This window comes from Asterias rubens, chromosome 19 (assembly GCF_902459465.1).
Source record: "Asterias rubens chromosome 19, eAstRub1.3, whole genome shotgun sequence".
Lineage (NCBI taxonomy): Eukaryota > Metazoa > Echinodermata > Asteroidea > Forcipulatida > Asteriidae > Asterias > Asterias rubens.
This window is the reverse complement of record NC_047080.1, coordinates 2,408,734-2,427,433: the sequence shown is the minus strand read 5'-3', so window position 1 is coordinate 2,427,433 and position 18,700 is coordinate 2,408,734. Positions and strand designations below refer to the sequence as shown.

Genomic DNA, 18,700 nt, shown 5'->3' with positions numbered 1-18,700 from the left:
CTTTAGAGGTCTTTTCTTTAAAAATATTCCTTTATCTTCTTACACATCAAAGGCTGGGGGTTTTTCGAGTAAAAGTTTCCATTATTTATAAATTCATTATAATAATAGTGAAAGACTGTTATGTATCACTTTATACATGTAGTATTTGACAGGGATTCCATGTCTCTTTTCCAGGCTAAAGTTGCATCAGTAGTTTTGAATTTGTATGACAAATGTACACAGCATCAAAGCTACTGAGGTGTTTTAAGCTTGAGTGAGAGACTAGGCCGCCATTTTGATGGATAATTTTGAAAGTGATTAGCAGCAAGTTTAAAGGCAGTGGACACTATTGGTAATTACTCAAAATTTATTAGCATAAAACCTTACTTTGTAACGAGTAATTGGGAAATGTTGGGTGTTATAAAACATTGTGAGAAACGGCTCCCAAGCATCTGAACACACACAACTTTGTGTGACGTGGGTGTTTTTTTAAATTATTATTATCTCGCAACTTCGACGAACGATTGAGCTCAAATTTTCACAGGTTTTTTATTTTATGCATATGTTGAGATACGCCAAGCGAGAAGACTGGTATTTGACAATTACCAATAGTGTCCAGTGTCTTTAAGAAAGGATTGAATTTTGCAAGAATCATTGATAACCAAACTATCCGAGTAAATGACCAATACCAGTACTCAATGTCCTAAGAAAAATATAAAATTATTTAGAAAAAAAAAAAAAAAACTTGAATAAAGACGCTTTTTGAGCCAAAATCAAATTGGCATATTCCATAATTTAAGGACCACGTAAAACATAGTATAATGCTTACCAACCTAAAGGACCTGTTGTAGAAATGTAAAAACTAGTTAATGGCCTGAGGATTTTACCCTAGCAGAGTCTTTCTTGAAGGCCCAGAGACTAAGCTAGGGTCCAACAACGAAACACCCTGCCAGGGTTGAAACGTCAGGTCGTTAACTAATTATCTAGATGATTGGGTAGAAAGTAGAAAGTTTGACTGAAAAAATCAGCGATTGTTTTTCTTTTTTTACCTAGCATGTTATTTAAAACTTTTTCCACACAAAACACTCCTGAGAATTGAATTTCCTAAAATTATTTTAACATTTCGATCAAACACAGCCCGAGAAAATAAAAAACTGATTCTGCAGGTCCCTTTTTTTTTCGCCACTCAATTGTTAATCAAACATAGGATCCCAATAAATCTTAACTGTAAACTATTTAATTTGACTATTCATAATACTAAGGCCCTAAAATGTATAACAAAATATTAAATATTAAATATATATATATTTGATATATCTTACAATAACATTGACAGCAATATAACCCTTTATATTAAATATCATTAATTTAAACAAAGTAGTACTGTGTGTGCATATAAACAAATGCGCTGATAAATAGTATATACAATGTAATATATTAATTAACTTAATACTATAAATAAGATGAAGACCAAGTCACCCTATAAAAACTGAAACTAAGAAAGAAAGAAATACTACTTGTCCGTCTAGATTTGCCCATATATATTTGGTTTAAATGCGGTAACACCATGTGTGTATCTACTTTCCAGGTAGAGTTTGTTCTGAGAGAACTGTCTTGCTTTATTCTACTACCGCGAAGTAGATTTATCGGATGTTCAGGAGACTTCCCAGTTCTGAAAAGAACTGTCCTGCTTTTTGAACTACTACCCGGGCGGAAGGTAAAGAAAAGTTGGCTGGGAGATTTGCCAACTTGTATGGGGTGGCGGGCGGTTTCTTTCATGGTGCCTTCCACCTCAGGGACCCTAGTTCGAATCCTGCTGGGTTTCGATTGGGTTTTCAGTCTACATACACACTGACCTCAGGCCGCTAACTATTTGTCGCAACCTTGTTTCTTTTGTTATGCAAAAGTTTGAAAAACAAATCACTATGGCAACTTCAATGAACGTCAGGTTTTTTGAATATGGTGGTTTACAAGCTCACTAGGTTTATTAGTAACTAGGTTTAGTTTTAATATGGTTTTTTCCTTTCGAGCTTGGTGGAGGGGGGGGGGGGGGGGGGCGTGTCATCTAATTTAAAAACTTTAGTTTCCCTCTCTATAAACACAATTAAAATGAATCTTATGCAATGAAGATGTGCTCCCTAAATATAAAGTATGAAAAAAGAAAAGAAACAAAATTTGTCAATAAAAAATCCAACACCTTTGAAAATCCATGAGTATCGTGTTTACAACTGGCAAAATAAGGCTAAGATGCCTGTATAGATCTCTTCATAGAAGATGCAGGAATAATATATAAATATACAAGACAAATTGAGATGGAGGAGGAGGTTTGAAGAAAATGTCAATGTTTCTTCGGTGACACTTCGACAACGGGAAGTTCCTCGGGTTTTCGTCCGGGCTCGACGGCGACGTGCGTCTCGTCCAGCTCGCTCTGCCGCCGTTTGACGACTAACTCCTGCATCGCGCGCAACGTATCACTCTGATACTTCTCATTCATACTGTTTGGATTGCCGCCGTGGAACACGCCCTCTTCACTGTCCATACTGGATTGACTGAGGCGTGCCTCCATCTTATTCATGCCGTCCTGGATGTGCGAGACGGCCTCGCCCGTCTCAAAGCGCGCTTCCGAGACGTGCTGTCGTAACTGGTGGAGCATCTGTCGTTGCTGCTGTTTCCGCTGCTGGTCTGGAGAACCACGCGCTGCGTTGCTCTGACGGCCCACAAGCTTTTGAACAACATCCTAATAAACAAACCACAAAAAAAGAATTTATGTTTGCTTCCTACATTCCCCCCCAAAAAAAGTTTTTTTGAATTATATTATTGTTTTAACTGCTTCTTGCTTTGTGTTTTATTTCAAAGATAAAAACTTTACAGCCTGAAAGGCAAAGTATATAACTTTGGTTTTCGGAACCATTTGATTGCTTCAATCCTTCATAAATGTAGATGTATACAATAAAACTAAAATTTAATGAGATATTGCCGAAAATGCGGCGCCAATACCCCGAATAGGAATACTCGACTGCGAGGGTTATTGACTGACTTCAAACATTGTTTATTCAGTATAATATCTCTGCACTTTTAAAAATTGTAAATCTGCATCAGGGATAAAGAATGATGTTGTGTGTTACCCACACACTGATCATGATAAGTATTTTAAGAGCATTGTTTACTCAGTACTTCCCCCGAGTCCTGTGAAAAAAAACGAAAAAAAACAGGCATTTTACTCGGGTTGGATTCCAACTACGACCCACGACCTTTGCCATTAAAGAGCAGGTGTGTGACCACTAGACCACTGAGCTTGCCTGATAGCAAGAGGCAGTTTAAAGGGAAGGTGCACATTTGGTAATTACTCAAAACAAATATTATTCTAAAAACTGACTTGGTAACGATCATTGGAGAGCTGTTGATAGTATAAAACATTGTGGGAAACGACTCCCTCTGAAGTAACGTAGTATTTGAGAGAGAGGTAATTTCTCACTAAAATAATAAAAGACTTCTAGCTAGACGTCTGTTATTCCTATTTGAAAGCACACAGATTCGTCCAACAAGGGTGTTCATCATTTTCTCGTAACTTTGATGACCAATTTAGCTCAAATATTCACAGGCTTGTTATTTTATGCTTCTGTTGGGAAACACCAAGTGAGAAGACTGATCTTTGACAATTACCAAAGGTGTACCTTGCCTTTAAATCCTATAACTTAGCAGCCGGTATCGCAGCGAGTAGGAATGGAATATTTTTTCACAGGACTCACGAAAATACTGAGTATTCAATGCACAACTATAGGCATAGGGTATAAACACAAACAACATTTCGTGGTTCACAAATATATTTGACGACAACAAACTACTGCAAAATCTAGCGGGGGTGGGGATAGCAGGCCTGGAAATTAATCTTTGAAAGAGCAAGGCCATTTTCATTTTGCAAAGGGGCACTTCCACTGGAAAGTCTTCAAAGACACTGGACACTATTGGTAATTGTCAAAGACCAGTCTTCTCACTTGGTGTATCCCAACATATGCATAACAAAAAATAACTGAAAATTTGAGCTCAATTGGTTGTCAAATTTGCGAGATAACATTGAAAGAAAAAATAGTATTGTCACACGAAGTTGTGTGCTTTCAGATGCTTGATTTTGAGACCTCAAAATCTAAATCTGAGGTTTCAAAATCAAATTCGTAGAAAATTGCTTCTTTCTCGAAAACTACGTTAATTCAGAGGGAGCCATTTCTCACAATGTTTTATACCATCAACCTCTCCCTATTACATTGTACTCGTTACAAAGTTTTGTGCTAATAGTTATTTTGAGTAATTACCAATAGTGTCCCGCTGTCCACTGCCTTTAAGTCAATGGGAAACATTTGAAGGGGCACCAAGGCCAAGACCAGGGGCAATGGAGTCAATGGCCTGCACCCTGCTTGTAATTCCAAGTTACATGTAGAATGCTGCTAAGAAATGCCTTGGTTGGTCGGGAGGGAGTGTGGCTTCAGCAGTCAGCACTCCCGGTACATCCTTCAACATGTTGAAAACTTTGAGTGATCCATTAGTGAGTGTTGCTCGGCCCACGAACCATTAAAACGTTAACCCAACCACATAAATGGTGCGGGGGTTGCGCATTGGTCGTTTACTTTCCAAACCACGTCGCCTCAGCTCTTTCGAATGATTCAACTAAAAATACGGATGTTAAATTCCTAGTAATTGTACCACGGATGAACGGCGCGCAAGTGGGATGTTTCATTTCAAACAACAACACCTCCTAGAATGATTCAACTATTATCGTGTCTGCACTTCGTCATCTCAAACAACTTGCTTGATTAGCTTAATGGGTAGTCCCCTTCTTGATCCTGTCGACCCCCCCCCCCCCTCTCTCAAAACTGCCTGCATCTGCATTCAAGGTCCTTAAACACCCAAAGGCAATTACGCTTTTTTTTAAGTGTCTCGTCAAAACACTGACAGCATGAATTAATACCCCATTATTGCGGCCAAGGTAACGGCCATGATGATCCAACCTACCCTGCCGATCATCGCCATTAAAAATGCACAGGTTTTTCATGACAGGCTTTTTTTTCGTCTCTTCTTTCTTGTTTTTGTGTTGTCTCTCGTCGTGGCGCTGGATGAAATCAGTGTATTGTCTGATCCAAGGTAAAGATAAATTACTTAGTAATGACATGCCAGCGATGGGTAATGCGGGCAATACATACATGGAGGATTCAAGGAATTTATCTAGGAATTGGATACAGAGTTTCTGCACTCTCTGTCAACACAGCGTTCATGTACCGCCATGTCATATTCTGTACCATCTTTGACTTGTATAGGTACATGTAATTATAATAAAAAAAGATATTATTTAATAAATAAATCGAGATTCTTACTTTGTATTCCCTGTTCCGTCTGCTCATACTTTCTTCAGGGAGGGTATTTGCCCGAAATCTGTAAAGAATAAAAAAAGAAGTAAATTTTAACAACACTTTTTGCATTATTGTTATTAAGTTTTCTTATCAGTGCGTTGGTATAATTACCCTAAAAGTACTATTTTGTTGGATAGGAATTTGAAAGAGGTGCCTCATCACATTGTTGTATCATACATGTATTGGGTTCATGGATTAAAGTATGAATATTTTATTCAATGGCTGACTTACATTGTACCTACACAGAGGTTTAAAGGCAGTGGACACTATTGGTAATTGCTTAAAATATTTATTAGCATAAAACCTTACTTGGTAATGAGTAATGGGGAGAGGTTGATAGTATAAAACATTGTGAGAGACGGCTCCCTCTGAAGTGGAGTAGTTTTCGAGAAAAAAGTAATTTTCCATGAGTTTGATTTTGAGACCTCAGGTTTAGAATTTGAGGTCTCAAAATCAAGCATCTGAACGCACACAACTTCATGGGTGTTTTTTCTTTCATTATCATCTCGCAACTTCGACGACCAATTGAGCTCAAATTTTCACAGGTTTGTTATTTTATGCATGTTGAGATACAGCAAGTGAGAAGACTGGTCTTTGACAATTACCAATAGTGTCCAGTGTCTTTAACAGACTTTTTAGGCCATTTAATCACAGTTTTTCTGATTTTTTTAAAATGGTTGCCTTGATGCCCCTTCAAACATCATGTTTCTCATAGACTGAGACTTCAATATATGTATGTGCCCTTTGCAAAATGAAAATGGCCTTCCCCTCTCAAAGATAAAATTTGAAGACTGAAACGGATGATTTTTCTCGCAAAAATTAGGAAACATACGATTGATGGGGCCTGTTTATTTTCAATATGAGCGCCCCCCCCCCTCCATATGAGAATTCTATGAACATATACAAATGCCTTGCATTTGAATAATGCTGTTTTAAGTGATTTCTAAAGGACTTCAACATATAGATGTGCCTTTTGCAAAATGAAAATGGCCTTCCTCTCTCAAAGATGAAATTCCAGCCCTGAAACACCCAATAGTCCGATATCACATTCAATGTACAATACTTTACATTCTAATAACGCCATTCGTGTACTAAATTGATCAGTCACAAAGAGACAACAATTTATAGGTTTGGGTAGCGAAAGCCAAAAAGCCACCCCTGGTAGATTACTCCCCCAGAGAGAGGGAAAAAGCTCTTAGCGTTGAAGCCATCCTAAGAGGATGCCTAGCTGCAGACATCCAGCTCCTCGCAGCGCCGTCTTCCAAGAAGGAAGAGAAAATGCACCCCATCAATCAGTGAGAAGTCCCAAGCAATGAAATAACCCCTGCTTGAATTACCACATGAATGAGGCTTGGATGAGCGATAACCAAAAATAGCCAGAATCAAAAGAAGAAAGAAAAAAATTACGAGCTGGCTTCCTGATGAAGCAGGTGCTAGGGCTATGTTTAAAGGCAGTGGACACTATTGGTAATTGTCAAAGACCAGTCTTCTCACTTGGTGTATATCAACATACATGTATGCATACAATAACAAACCTGTAAAAATTTGAGCTCGATTGGTCGTCGAGATAACGATGAAAGAGATAACTATGAAAGAAAAAAACACCCTTGTCACACAAAGTTGTGTGCGCTTAGATGGTTGATTTCGAGACCTCAATTTCTAAATCTGAGGTCTTGAAATCAAATTCGTGGAAAATTACTTCTTTCTCGGAAACTATAGCACTTCAGAGGGAGCCGTTTCTCACAATGTTTTATACCATCAGCTACTCCACGTCACCAAGAAAGGTTTTATGCTAATAATTATTTTGAGTAATTACCGACAGTGTCCCCTGCCTTCAAAGGCAAGGTAAACTTTTGGTTTTTGGAAACGCTTCATTGTTTAAATTCTATATAAACGTGTTTTACAATCAAACTAACATTTGAAAATTTCATTTGAAGGGTGGTTGCATTTTAAAGTTTTGAGCGGTTACATCCACGCAGGAAGAACAATCTCAATAGGAAAACACAATCTGAGAAGCGGAAATGCAAAAGCTTCTCAGATTCAAACTTTGGGGCATTAACAAATGGTATCTTTTTTACATTTAATAACGACATCACTTAGAAGTGAAATAATTCTCACAATGCTTCATCGAGAGCTGCTTATTGACCCCTTGCACGCGCGTCACACGCGGCGACTGATGCCACGTTCACCATGTTGGTGGGCAAGTTAGGTTTACTTGTATTAACGCCGCGTCGCCTAAAATGCGCACTTCACTGCATAACGCGCAGCATAGAGTTATATTTAAAAACGCACAGTGAAATTGCCGACCAGAATGGCACCTTCAAGATTTTCTGATGATGACGTCCATAGACTTCTAACCAAACGTTTTTTATGCCATAAATTTTTACAGTAATTAACAAAAGCGTATCTTCCATTTACAAATCTGGAACATCGCAGAAAAGCACAGTGTTATAACTTGGCATACGATTAATGTACAAAGGACAAAGAACACAAAACAACAATTATACATACGCCGTGTGTCTAATGTTCGTCGAGCGTGAAATGTTTTGCTTTCATGTCATGTGCTGTACTAAGATTTAACAAAAGCCTACTGTGTGACATTTATATCCCAAGGACCATCGTTAATTGACGGGTTTACGTTTGTACATAATGCTATCAATTCCTTGGCGTAAATTTAACGGGCACTGTACACACACTCTGTTGCGAACGTTAAAATAATGACAATTTTTTGGGGCACACTGAAGGATAAAACATTGATTGACATTCAGATCCTTCGCATTACCTTAGGTCATACCGACCCAGTTCTATTATTTGAGTTCGTCCGAGCGCATTTTATTTGCTTGTCTGGGAGTCGCAAATTGTTTGTATGCAACGTCCATATTGTAGCCAGCATTATAACATGAACCAATGAATCACAAACCATTTCCATGGAAACATAATATTATTACATAGTGAAACCAATTTACTGCATCGGGGACGAGGAAAAAAAATCACATGCAAGGAAATTTTAAACTATGCAAAATCACTAACCAGTCAGCGTAAAACTCAGCTTTTGAAATATTAGAGATATTTAAATATTTAAATTGAGAACAGTGGGTAGTTAATGAAAGAATCTGTTTGTGTTTTGTTGACTAAGAGGATAAAGTAAAATATAATCACGAAGTAGATTCATTTCTCCAAGATGTTTATACCACTCCCATAACAATGTACTCTACAACATTTCACATTTTTTTCACTTAATAATTTTTTTTCAATCTAATAATCTGTAATAATAATATTATAAAAATAAACAGAACCATCCGGGTAGACCTTTTCTACGTGCACGTTACAACAAATGAAATTAATAGTACATTTATTTCTCGCGCAACGTTGGTACGTACAATTTTAATGTCGCCTTCAATAATGCATTTGTTTTGATTTTCCCCGTTCCATATTGTTGTATGCTGACACTGGGCTGACATGTACTTGCAGCATGAGAGACAAATGCAGTCAATTATCAATTTAAATCCCAAATGAAAATATTATTTCTTGCATGGGATAATGAATTTAATTCAAGTTCTACTTTCCCGAGTTCTGTCAAAGAAATAAAAGCCCACCACAGGCAAATCACTCGTTGGTGATTCAAACCCACAACCTTAGTCTCAGGCACTCGCAAACAGGCTAGCCCAGTGGATAGAGGCACACGAAGGCAATTGGCTCTGTGCCCCCGATCATTGCCTTCGTGCCCTTGAAATTCTCCAGTAGAATTGTACAACTTCCTCATAGAGTGCCCTTTATCGAGGAGAAAATGCCTTGGTGCTATTGCCCTTTAAAAAACGAAGCATACAGGTCTACATGTACATTATGTGTCAGCAGGGGTACATTTGCCAACGATTTATTGGATGTCAATTTTTGCATCGGGGATAAAGAATATAAGTTGTTTTTACCCGTACACCGATATTCAGTACTATCCCAGAGTTCTGTGAGAAAAATTGATGCTAAAATGTAGTCCTAAAAATAGTATTTGGATCCCCATCTCACAATTTGCTTATTTCCATTGCCGCAACAGAAACAAGCCTCATTGTAAATTTGCACCAAATCCCCAAAATCATTTACCCCCTTATCAAACATTCTTTGTGAGTGTGTTTGAACTGAAAACTAGAGTTCGGGAATTATTTAAGTCTTCAATAAAAACAATAGCATACACTTTAAGATCATGAATACCAGAAAATTGAATTTTCCGAAATATCTGTTTTAAACTACCCTTTCTTTAAAAATAGTTTTACAAAAGCGGTAAAGTCAAACATCAAGGAATGATCGGCCACAAGAGAAACTCACTTTTGGTAAATTGTAAATTTGACTATAGATGTCAGTCCTGCTCTAGTCAATTTCTCTTTTGTCAACTCAAAATTAAATAATCTAACATTAGCAAACACAACTTTAAAGACAGTGGACACTATTGGCAATTTGTCAAAGACCAGTCTTCGCACTTGGTGTCTCTCAAACCTGTGAAAATTTGAACTCAATTGGTCGTCGAAAATGCGAGATAATAATGAAAGAAAACAAAATTCTAAACTTGAGGTCTTGAAATCAAATTCGTGGAAAATGACTTCTTTCTAGAAAACTACTCCATTTCAGAGGGAACAATTTCTCACAATGTTTTATACTACATGTACCAACCTCTCCCCATTACTCTTTACCAAGTAAGGTTTTATGCTAATAATTAATTTGAGTATAAATGACCAATAGTGTCCACTGCCTTTAAATGGACCCACCTGGGACTTGGTATGACAAAGAAAATACTATTTTAACAATTTTGCGCATGAGCATTGAATTTCATTGATTATTATACTAATTGATAAACTCTTAGTGCAATGAGCCCTATCAAGTTTGCAAGTTTTACTACTCAGTCCGTCCACTGCAAAACAGCCCAACAATTCACAGATCATGTACATTCATGTTTATAACGCAAACTAAAAAAAGTTGAAATTGCATTACATTACGGTAATACTCAAAGCTGTCAGATTAAAGTCAACATAAATCCATAAGAGTTACTCACCAGAATAACGCAATCAGCCAATAAATAACCCCCAATTGTGTATAATAAATATCACCAGCGAGCAAGCATAGAGCAAAGACGATCCACGGTCAGTTATAGTATCACAAAGGGAAAGACCCTGACAGCAACGAGCATGGAGTACGAGTTACGACTTGCTTTCCCTCACTCCAGCTCCCTCACTCCAGCTCGGACAGTATCAGCATCGTTGCTCATTGAAGTTGACATGTTACAACATCAAATGCCTTCTAAACATGTGCCGTTGATCCGGTAAAGGTCGACTCTCTGTAGCAGAGAGTGTCCACTCACTAAGTGTAATGTGGTCGTGAATACCTCACATTCAACTGACGACGCTCGCTCATCTAAAGCAGGACACAATGTGACACCAACTACACAACCACCGACCACACACACACACACACACACACACACAACTCTTTATTAAACGAACCGAAGATGACATCAAGCAATGACGTCACCCGAGCAACCAACCCTAACCAAAATAAATAAGTAAATAATAATAAACAAGAAGAGGGAGAAAAAAAAGGCAAGCGTTGCTTCAACCCAGGCACAACACCTGCCGTCGTAAAACCAATTATTAGGGGAATCTTTTAAGGGGGGGGGGGGGATCGGCAAAGCGCAATGAAGGAAATGGTGATACGTGTAGTGGGTATTCAACAAGATCACCAAGGTGTCCGCTTGATTTCATCAGCGGTTCCCATCAGCATGGATTCTATGAACTCCACATATAAACATTACAGGACTAGTGAGAGAAAGGGGCATGAACGCCGGGCATTACATACGTGTTTGGTGTAACGGCAACGAAGCAGCAGAACGAAGTGAAATACAAGGGTTTGGGCTTAATTGATCGTATCATCATGGCAGCTTAGGTCAAACCATAATTGGCTATTTGCAATTGACTCACGACGAGTAATGCATATGATCCATTGGTTTAATACACGTTAACTTTTAAGGTTGGATATGACGAGAATGATTTTGTGAGGCCAACCGTTTTTTATTATCTTCATACGTACTACCACCAGGATAAATTTATTCCATCTAGTCACAAACCTAAATAAATTCTCAAGTGTGCAAATAAAAAGAAAGGGCAAGAGACTATTAATACAATATCTATTAAAAATATATAATGAATAGGGTAGGTGGCCTTAGTTTTCGATCCAAACAGGACCTTCTTCAGAGGCATAAAAAGTCTATTAAAAAAAATATATATATTTATGAGGCACAACTACCAGGCAAGCAGAAGTACAAAAGTTCAGTATTGTATACCTTAGAGAAAATGCATCTGACGTTTCGCATACAAACTTTTTCCAGAATAAAATTTGTTTCAAAATTCAATGATTCTCAAAATGCTTTAGACCATGTGAACTTTGTTTACAATAAGTGTGACTTCGTGCATTCTTCGAGTTTTCTGGCAGGCACAATACTGCACAGGTCATAAAGGAAAGTTTACATTTGGTGTCATAATTTCCACATTAATCCAAGAATTATGAAAGTAAAAGCTGGACAAGTTTTGAGCTTTGCCCCCATTCATCACATATCAAAATTTGATAAGAATTAGACAGTACAATCTCCATAAAATACAAGATTTTATTATTTGTCATTAGGCTGTGTACAAATCGTGCCTGCAGGAGGTCCAGGCTCTGTGGCCCTTTACATGTGATGTCACAGGTCACATGGTCTATATACTACCGAGAGCTGCTGTACTTCTAAAGAAGTAAGTTTTTCATTTACCATTAATTTTTTAAGAATGATAACCAAACATATAACTTCCCTTTGACCCTGTTCAGTGCATTTTTTAGGCTAAAAAAAAACCCGACGCCCTAATTAGGCAGCAGGTCACAAAATTTCATGATAATGGATAGATTTCAAAATCATCCCAGGCATGTGAGTAACTATCCATCAAAGAAGAGGAAAAGAGAAAACTGGGCAAGAAACCAAGAGGAAAAGACAATATTCCTATACTTTTGTACACAGAGAGTTAAGGAAAAAAGAGGAAAAGACAATATTCCTATACTTTTGTACACAGAGAGTTAAGGAAAAAAGAGGAAAAGACAATATTCCTATACTTTTGTACACAGAGAGTTAAGGAAAAAAAGAGGAAAATCAAAAACCCAAAAGAGGAAATCAGCTGAAAAGAGGAAGTCTCACATGCCTGTTGTTATTACTTCATAATTCAAATCTTCTGTCTGAAAACTTGTCGGGGCGAACGCCAGTAGAATAAAAAAAGAAAAACAGTCTCTTTAACGGCTCTATGAATAAATCCAATCAACCAGAAACGAAGCTCATACATTTATGAAACAAAATTGAAAACACAGGATATGGTTCTAGCACGACTTCATAGTATCTAACCAGGGACTCCCCATAACCTCAGCTTCTGATCGCTATCTCGATTTCATAACAGGTTGAAAAAATATAAATATTTAAAGGCACTGGACACCTTTGGTAATTGTCAAAGACCAGTTTTCTCACTTGGTGTACGAACATGCATTTAAAGTAACAAATCTGTGAAAATGTTTTGCTCATTATTAGTCAGCGAAGATGCCAATATAACGAAAGAAAAAACACCCTTGTTGCATAAATTTGTGTGCTTTTAGATGCCTGAGAAAAGCTTCAGGCCTTCAAGGCTTTCTCAGATTAAAAGTGAGAAATTACCTCTTTCTCAAAAACTACGTTACTTCAGAGGGAGTCGTGTCTCACAATGTGTACTATCGACAGCTCTCACATGTTCATTACCTTTACCAAGTAGCCTAATTTGTTATGCATATTTTGAGGAATTACCAAACATGTCCAGTGCCTTTAAGGGAAGGGAAGAGATGCATGTTGTAAATCACATGTTGCAAGGCACACAGGGACTAGAAATCGTCAACATAGAAATTAGGTCACACCATCCTGCCAGTGAATTGTAAATTTAGGTCGCCCGTTGTTGATTTATGGCATGTAACCCATAAATTCATGCAGTCACGCCTCAGTTGAAATGCAAACTGACGAGAAAAAAATATTCAGAGGTTTGGCAACACATAAAAGCTCTGTGAAATCTATAAACCCCGAAGATCAAATGCAGTGGTGGTGGATGTCAACTATGAATACAAAATGTTTGCAATATTATGGCAATTATTATTAAGCCCCCCTTACTCTAAATAAGCCTCTTTCATGAACACACAAGCTCTTTATTTGTGTGAAATCTCTTACTTAAGCTCATGTTCAAGGCAGTAAACGCCCAGGGTCTTCCACAGGGTCTTCGTAGGTTCTATAGTCTAAGGGGCTACTAAGACTTTTCATCAGCGACCATAGCGGCCACTAATCACACAAAATGACCTTACCGGGGCCACAAACAGCTGACAATTTTGATCTACCTCCGCTCAAAGCAGAGGGTCCCAAAAAAAAAAGTATCAGATCCAATTGACATTTTCCAATTTGTCCTTATTAACATAGACTCTTATACAATTCGAAAACAGGTCCAAGTATTTCTGTTTCATATCAATTTTCCTGACATTTTGTTCAAGTAACAGAGGCAAAAATCTCTAAGATTAGCAATGTCTCTGCGTGGGGTGGTTGTTTACATATAGAAATGAGCTGTCTCTGGCTCAGTGGAACTATGGAACAGCCTCTACTTGAGGGTGAATCAAAACTTTAACATCAACTCATTTACATTTTTACAATTTAAGGGGGGGGGGTCTTGTTTCTTTGAATTTCTTGTTATTTAACCCGTCCCTAATCATGATCCTCCATAAAATTAAATCCATTTCATTAAGAAAGTAAAGTCAATTTAAAAGAAGTGCATTTATTTCGTAGAAGTCTAAGTGGTTGAGTGTTTTTATCAAGTTTAAAGATTTCACGTAATTTCGCTGGCGAAGTGATATTTTTCGTTTGGTTGAATGATTCCCTTATGGGACATTGATTTATCAGAGAAACTGCTTTTAGACATTGCAAACTAATATATATGTAAATTCATGTCATAGGCCCTATGTTGAATGGTCACAGGTATGTAGATAAATGTGTGATCCAAACTGAGTCAATTTGGGGACAATGTGTGATCCAAGCTGGGACATTATGACCCACATCACTCAACTATAATATTATTTGTGCATGGTCTCAATCAGTGCATATAAACATGTATAGTTTAATTTGTGATCCAGCTTGAGTCAATTTGACCCAGATCAATCAATAATCATACATACAAATACTCTTGCATGGTCACAGCATAGGTCACAGTCAGTGCATATAGTTCAATGTGTGACCCAAACAGGGTCAATTTGACCCAGATCAATCAATCATCATACTATTGCATGGTCACAGTCACTGTACCCATGCAGTTCATTGTACATGGATGTATAAACCAAACTGGGTCAATATGACCCACGAAAGTCAATATCGTACACTTGCATTGTCATAGTCCATACATGTACATGCAGTTCAAAATGTGATTTAAACTGGGTCAAGTTAACCCAGTTCAATCTATCCTCACCAATCCTCACATGATCCCAAACAATCCACACCTTCCAGATGTCACACTCATTTCAACCTGCTCCAGATCATCAACCACAAGATTGTATAAACCTTGATTAACCATGACCTCTGCAAGATGCAAGAATTCAGATCACGTAGAAAGTTTACACGCATTATGTGAGGTGGCAACGATGCACAAAAACTGCAGACCTACAATTGGATCATCTAAGTGTCACCCCAAATGTATGATGAAGTCATCTGTAATACAGCAATGATCACCATCAGAGCTGTTATACATCCTTGTTAAGGCAGGGCAGTATTTGAAAGGGCCAGTGATGGTACATTTTAAGGGGCACCACGTCAATGACCAGGGGCATAATAGAGGTAACTGCCCCTGTGAAGTTTTAGGCCTGTGTCTCTCTACCAAAGAGTAAATGGATCCAGGGCAAGAAATGCATATTTAATGTCACCTCTGTTTTTTTTTTCATTTCATTTTTCATTTTTTTTTTAAAGCCACTTTGCCTGATTTTACAACTGGATTACCCAATTTATTTTTCTTCTTTTAAAAAATTTGAACAAAATTCTTACATTTTAATATGAAAATACCCGTAGCAAGTTGTTATCTGTGTAAAACAACTATAAGTTTGTTGATTTGTTAAATTTATTTTCTAATTATCAAGTCAATCATGAAAATCTAATTGTTAAAATTACAGTAAATTAAACTAATAAAAACCGTGCATTCAAACAAGTGCATCCACCTTGAACCAAAACCCCCAAAGTACCATTAGAAAAAAAAGTACATGGACCTGCAAGTTTGACAAAGTGATGGTAGTACCATGGAACTATTTGCAGTGAACCGAATCAAAAGACACTTAAAAATGCTATTTAGTACTTGAGTAGCTTACAAAATAATAAACAAGCATATCGACTGACCTGGTCAGTACATTTGTTTCAATCCTTTAGATGATGTGAATTAAACACTGTATACTTTCCTGAGATCTATGAAAACAACTCCACAGGCAAATCGCTCAGGTGGGATTCTAACCAAAGATCTCTGCATTGTAATTTGTAATTAAATAATGTTACAGAAACTTATTTTGTTAGGAGGGTCTTTACAAAAAACCTCCTCATAATCTACTTCCCCCTCCCCCCCCCCCCCCCCCCTTCGGTTCGCTTCTTAAATTTAAGGAGAGTTTGAGATGCGTCACAGAGCAATGCACTGAGTAAGTACATGTAGTTCCAAAGTGCAAAGTTTATCTTTCAGATGACTTTCCTGACGACAGTTTGACGAGGTAATCAATCAGCACATAATGAAACATCCTCGTCCTGGAGTTGCATCCATCGGCCTCAAAACATCTCATCTCATCATCTCAGTCCATCTTCATCGTTACAGCTGCATCAATTTGAACTCTGTAAGGCCCCTTTCACATGGGAGCAATTTAACAAGGGTCCCTTGCTAAATTGTAGCATGGTTGTAAATTTTACACAATGTACCTCGTGTGAAAGGACAACAATTGTTTCTACTGTCCAAGTTTCTACTGTCCAAGTTCTCTTGCGAAATCTTGTCTAACATTGACACATGTTACAACCGTGCTAAAAAAGATGCTAGTTAAGTGTCTTTCGTGTGAATAGCACTTAATTCAACTGTGATTTCTTTTCTAAACAAGAGGCTGATGTGATGTTCCCAACTTGTTTTTGTTTAGCAGAATTCCTGTCAAGTAACATCTTTGCAAAATTAAACTCTGCTTTTGCCAAACTCAACCAATCTGGCCTTTCATCTTTGAGAGGGCAAGGCCATTTTCAATTTACCAAGGGCACTTTCACTGGAATTGCAACAAAAATAATCTATGAGAGTATTTTTCTAGAGCTACAGTACGTCCATGACACTGGCCCAATTTCATATAGAGCACAAAAAGTAGCTAAGCTCAACAACATTTTGCTTTAACAGAATATGGTCACCTGCCAAAATGGCATTTCTCAATATGCAATTTGTGACTGGTATCCTGTTAATTTTTGCTTAGCAGAACATTTTTGCTCAGCAGCTCTATGAAATTAGACCCAGAGGCTTAAGAGCTCATGTCCTCCATGTGGTTCCAGGCCGCTATTAAATCCATCACTTCCTCCTGCCAATACAGACCAACACAGCTTAAATTGCCCATGGACTAAGGACCCAACCAAATCCAACGACAGTCCGACATAATCAAATTCAATATCGAAAAAGGAAACAAACCGACGTCTTTTAGTCAACCCTCCTCCTCCGACAAACCGAGAAATGTCACAGAAATTGATTTTTGGGGTGATGAGCTGTACCAGCTGAAGACACAAGGTTGAAGGATCTTCTTTCTGGCTAACAAGCCTTGATTCTCAATCATGTCTAGTCTTGGTTCAAGGCTGTTACTACTCACTGTAGGGCGCGCTCTCACCAAAGACCACTATCACCCTGAGAACTACATGTATGGAGAGATACTAAAACAGGAGAGTTTTGAATAAGACTAACATGTCTAGTCTTGGTTCAAGGCTGTCCTGTTACTACACACAGTAGGGTGCGCTCTCACCATAAACTGCTTCCACCCTGAGAACTGTGGAGAATTACTAATATTAAACAACAAGAGAGTTTTGAACCAAGACTAACTCATGTAGTAGAGAGAAAGATTGTCAGTAAAAATTGACACGTACATGTAAAACCCCCAGCTGTGGCCACAACCATTATCTAATTTACATGCTCTGTTTTTTATGAAGAACTTTTTAAAAGCCCTTTTTACACTACTCAGTGGGCTAACGCTGGGGAATAGCACAGCCAACTCTGCTCTGGAGTTGGGGTAAGCGTTAAAACCCTGGGGTATTCTTGAAACGTGCAGCTGGAACCTTGTGGGATAGGGACCTTGGAGGGGACAGTGTGAAAGTGTGCTGGGGTAACGAGGGGACAGTGTGAAAGTGTGCTGGGGTAACAGTGGGGTAAAAAACTACTGGGGCCTCCCCAGGGGTGTAATCCACAGGGTTGATGAGCCGATTAACACAACCTGGGCGCTGTACCATTGCAGGGACTCAAATTTGGGAGAAAAGTTACTCAAATTGTCAAGTGACCAGGAATTTTTTCTACAGGACCAGAGTCAACATGAGAAACACTTTCTGAGTCCACTTTGAATGATTATTGCAATAAAAGTGACGATTTATCTCATCTGACTTTTCGGGAACTAAATACCTCAATACTAAAGAGAATTATAAAAATGTATTTGCCAGACTCAAAAGCAACATTTGGATATATTAGTTTTTGTTTAAAAAGACATCATGTACATGTATGTATTGCAAACAAAGGCTGCCTGACATGTCCAGCCATATAGTCTACTGGCCCATCGTACATTAGTAGTCATGGTAGTGTTGGCCAGAGAGGTGTCTGGGTGTGTTATGGACACCCTGTCCTAAATTTGGACACCCTGTTTTATCTACCACTTCCATGTATTGAAAGTGAATAATTTGGACATCCTTTTTTGGGGGGTTAAGTTCCAGCAATTTTGACACCCTTCTACCAAATCCTGGCTTAAAACCTTGTCATCAGGCCCAACACAAAAACAACTGGCCTGTGGCCTGTGATCCGGTCTGAAACTCAAACCTACTCAGAAAGGAGACTCATGTTCCTAAACTGACAAACTACGAGTACATGTGAGTGACAGTTACATGTATGTTGAAATGAGAACCAGACTGATGCCACTAACATGTCACGTTCTTAGCCAACAGCTTGGAATGAAAGACCCCGCAATGTCAACATGAATTACCAATCATTGGCCACCTGATCCAGGGCACCTTAGGCCAAATAAAA

The 18,700-nt window shown here is 38.2% G+C and overlaps 1 protein-coding gene across 4 annotated transcripts in view; it reads right to left on the bottom strand.

The window, feature by feature from the left end:
* Positions 1-1,624: 1,624 nt before the first annotated feature.
* The window catches only part of LOC117303485, a 33,718-nt gene continuing 16,642 nt past the window's right edge, over positions 1,625-18,700 (bottom strand). For 3 of the 4 annotated variants that reach the window (XM_033787707.1, XM_033787704.1, XM_033787706.1), the window contains exons 2-3: positions 5,346-5,403; positions 1,625-2,716 (exon numbers count right to left, since the gene is read on the bottom strand). In XM_033787707.1, the coding sequence (XP_033643598.1) occupies positions 2,318-2,716; positions 5,346-5,372 (426 nt within the window). In that variant the 5' untranslated portion in view covers positions 5,373-5,403 and the 3' untranslated portion in view covers positions 1,625-2,317. Of the gene's footprint in view, positions 2,717-5,345; positions 5,404-10,419; positions 10,779-18,700 lie in introns of those variants that run through there. The other variant, XM_033787705.1, reaches the window with a different exon arrangement.